This window comes from Nanorana parkeri, unplaced genomic scaffold, assembly GCF_000935625.1.
Source record: "Nanorana parkeri isolate BGI_ZX_2015 unplaced genomic scaffold, ASM93562v1 scaffold11, whole genome shotgun sequence".
In the NCBI taxonomy this organism is placed as follows: Eukaryota; Metazoa; Chordata; class Amphibia; order Anura; family Dicroglossidae; genus Nanorana; species Nanorana parkeri.
In genome coordinates, this window is record NW_017306279.1 from 2,221,009 (window position 1) to 2,225,181 (window position 4,173).

The following is a 4,173-nucleotide window of genomic DNA, read 5'->3' on the forward strand; positions in this document are numbered from 1 at the left end:
TTTACACACACACACACACACACACACACACACACACACACACACACACACACACACACACACACACACACACACACACTATGGGTCCTTAGGCACTCCAAGGAATCTTTTTAAACCAGATGGGCACAGACAACAAAACTTAAGTGTTCTAGTTTAGAAGATTATCCAGTTTGCATAAAAACATTACCTCTGGGTTCAGGAACTAAAATCAAATCATAGATCATATTTAGGAATTCAAATAGTTCTACCATTAGAATTCTAGAAATGTTTTCTATACCCAATAATCCCTGATTTAGTGAAATTCAAACTCCAAGCCCTCAATATACTAATAAGTAGTTTTTATCCATTTTGTGTAGGAAAAAAAAAAAAAAAAAAAAAAGCTACATTCTTAGAAAACCCAACTTTTTAAAACAAAGTCAAGAGCCAGTCAGATGGGTACCAAGGAATGGAGCATCTACCACCATCCACACTGCAGACTGGGAACCAAATTAATTTTATGTCCAATTTTATGTATTGAAGTTTCATATACACCCACAAACACACCTACAACCTGATCAATCAATAACCTACCAATATTTTCACAGGGAAAGTCTCCATATTTACATCAGGTTAGGGCACCATATTAAGTTAGTATACTCTACGACCTGTGGCTCTATTAGGTTCCCAGAGACTGACCTCAATAATCTCCAGCTTGGCAAGTGGACCAAGCCCCATTAATTATGATCCATGAAGGCCTCAGCTACACTTCACCTCCTGCAGAGGGCACCACACCGTTTTCATATCAACTTGTCTGCATCTAGAACCCATGTGCTCTGCCAGCTTGTGATCTACATGTTTGCACTTGTGTGGTACCAGGCCATGCTTTAGGATACCCTGACAAGGAGGCCCCTAGATTAGACACTGCTTGTGTGCCCCACTCTTCGGTTGTCCCTCAGACTTTCTGGAGCCAGCCTGTGCCTCACCTAGAGAAACCAAGTGGCACCCTTAGCACAGATGAGCAGTCCAGGATGGCACTGCAAGCTTTACACCAAAAGACCTTTTAAAGCTTTGCAGGTCCTACAGATCATAAATCAACACCTATGCTCAGGTTACAGGGTTCCCAGCCTTCTTCATCCATAGAAAATAACTCCTAAATTAATTTGAGATCCCAAATGAGCCCATTACACAGGAGATATAAACATTGCTCCAAAAGAGGTTCGATTCTGCAGTGGAGGAACAAGTATGTATAGCAGAACTCCTAAAAGTTGGAAATAAATGAAATGAGTGAAATGATCAGAGGCAGCCAGAGAGAGAAATATAAAGAGGCATGACAGGACAGGGTGAAGAAGGGGCTCATGATGGCTATTGCTGAGCGCACCTGAACGCGGGACTCCGGCAAGTTGATCTTCAGCGCCACCTCCTCCCGCATGAAGATGTCGGGGTAACGCGTCTTGGCGAACAGCGCCTCCAAAATGTCCAACTGCGAGCGCGTGAAGGTGGTGCGCTCCCGGCGCTGCTTCCGAGGGGTGGCTGTGGGGACACAGGGGGGACAGCCATCAGTCACTGCACCCACATAATATACACAGGCTCCTAGATGAGGAGTTCTCAACCGGCGGACCCGCACCCCAAGACACACTTAAATATATGAATCCGAAGTTTAGCAAATAACAAAATAAGATATTAACATCGCTAGAGATTTAGAAAGGTTTCACAAATAATCCATTAGGTTTTAACACAAGTAGGGGGGCTGGTGACAAATAAAAACCACACTAAGGGGTGCCTGACAGAAGGAGACCTCGAGTTAAAGTTGAGAAGCCCCGATCTAGAATTAGGACATACATTTAAATATATGTTACATACTACATCAAATATAAAAAACCACACACAAGATAATTAATATTTCTACTAAATAGAACATAAAAACACAGAAGATCATTTATATTTCTGCTAAAACACATTTTATAGGATTAGTCATGAAAGTACATTTTATTACATATAATTTTACACCAAAGTACTTTTTATTTTTAATTAAGGACTTTAAACTGTTGGCTTCCCCTCATTTATATGTCATCACATCCGAGCATTATGCGGATTCCTAGTAGGACCGAAGGAAGTATACAAGTGTGGAATATAGTCAGGGAAAAGGAGACTTTATAAACTAAGTTACAACCTGTTCAGTGTAGAAGATGAAATGATAGATAGAGAATTATATATATATTTTACACACATAGCTTTGTTTATTTCTAATTATATATGTATTGTGTTCTTAAAGAAGATGTCAAACCAATCTACATCCCCGAGATATTGTGTCAGTGATTTTACTATACTACAGAGCCATATAATATTATTATTATTATTATACAGCAGCGATGTAGATTCGCTGTGTGTCTAATGTATAGAGCCAGGCGCTGGGATTTTATTTTTCAGCGTCAAATAATAAGAATCCTCCAGCGCCTATAATGACAATTCCAGGTTATTGGTTCAGAATAAATACATCAATGAATCGCTGTATAAATTAATTCAGGACATTGCTGTATTTTTAAAGTTCCTCAAAACTTCTCAGCAGGTGAAATATTTGATAGTAGAAATAAAAGACTAATGTATATGGGGGACAGGGCGATCTAGGAATTATTGGTGACATGTTTCCTGAGTTCTGAATCCGGGAGCAGAAATAGAACTACTCTACCACCATAATATTAGTCTCGCAGACAAATGTATTAATTACTACAATACAATGTGGCTCTGACCACCATGAGGATCACATTATTTCTTGGTCATGTACATCTCTAAAATAATACGCCTTGCTGTCCATTTACTACAAATACATGGAAGTTTGCATTAAACGCGGCGCTCTGTAACTTGGTAATAAAAGTTTGCAGAGTGTAAAGATGGCCGCACAGAGAGGAGCCTCCTGATGTCGGTGTTGGAGGGAGCTAGGCCCTTCCTTCTGGTAGTAGATTTGCTCACGTGAGCTCATCTGTGATGAGGTGAAGGGATTAAGCTGACTTCACACCGCTGGGCTCCTCTCAGCCTTCACCCTATATAATAACACATACGGCTCTGGAATGGGCTGTTTAGGATTTTACTAGAATTTGATTATTTTGCTGCCTCTGGCAAGTAACGCAAACTTTACTATCCCGTCAAAAAGCATTCCAACTACAATATTAGGGCTATTCGTTGTCACATCTCCCATTCATCTCTATGGGACCTCTGCTGGTTCTGTCACTTATTTCTATCATCATCTATTTTAAACCGTGTGATCCATAAACATTATCAAAATATTATTCTCTATACTGGTTGTAGAAGATAAAAATAATAATATAGGCAGATTATTTATTGAACAATATGCCCCATGCTATGTACAGACATATCCCGGAACAAACAAAAAAAAGTTACAATAAAATGTAATGCAAACATAAAAAGTGTCAGAAATTAATTTGGTAAAATGACAATAATTCAGCAGGAGTAAGGCCTAGGGAGGGCATGTACAAAGGGGTTCTTACCTGGGTATCCCACAGATGGGTGCAGCAGATCCATTCCGGGTCCCGTGAGCCCCAATCCATTCATACTATAGGGGGGCTGTTTGAGGTATGACATCATGCTAACAGCTGGACGGGGGTCCCGAGTAATCCACACACTCAGATTGTCTACTTTTTATTTTTCTTCACACAGGCGAGTAGATTTCTTGCCTTTCTTCTGTTTTTCTTCTTGTCCACCGTCAAGATTTTTCAGAGCACTGGAAGACTTGAGCAGATCCTCATCCTACCAGATCAACACAGCCCCCCATCTTCAGGGACAGGAACGAAATTCATTGGTCCCTTTAGATTTATTATCACAATATTTATTGTTTGTTTTACCTCCATCTAGAATTCCATATTATTGGATTCGGCCACAAACTATTTTTAAGCAATTGAAAAAGAAAACCAAACAATAAAAAAAAAAAGTTGATGTAATTTGCACTTTTATAAAATAATAAAACCCCCCTCCCATTTCGTCTGTCGGGGAGACTGACATCTGCCCGGCCTGGGTTCGGTAGACTTGTTTTTTTAATCCCCCCACAACCCCAGAGTAACAAATCGCTGAAATCCCCCGATCCCGGCCGAGACAACACGCAGATCGCTTTGCATATGCACAAATTCATGAGATTTAAGCAGCTGGAATGTATTTTCAACGTAAACATTTTGCAGATGGCAG

At 40.2% G+C, this 4,173-nt stretch overlaps 1 protein-coding gene across 1 annotated transcript in view; it reads right to left on the minus strand.

Annotated features, from left to right (window-relative positions):
- Positions 1 to 3,671, minus strand: part of OTX1 (orthodenticle homeobox 1) — a 7,750-nt gene extending 4,079 nt beyond the window's left edge. Inside the window, 2 exon segments of the mRNA XM_018555722.1 lie at positions 1,358 to 1,509; positions 3,483 to 3,671. Of these exon segments, the coding sequence (XP_018411224.1) occupies positions 1,358 to 1,509; positions 3,483 to 3,579 (249 nt within the window). The 5' untranslated portion in view covers positions 3,580 to 3,671.
- Between the last annotated feature and the right edge of the window lie 502 nt (positions 3,672 to 4,173).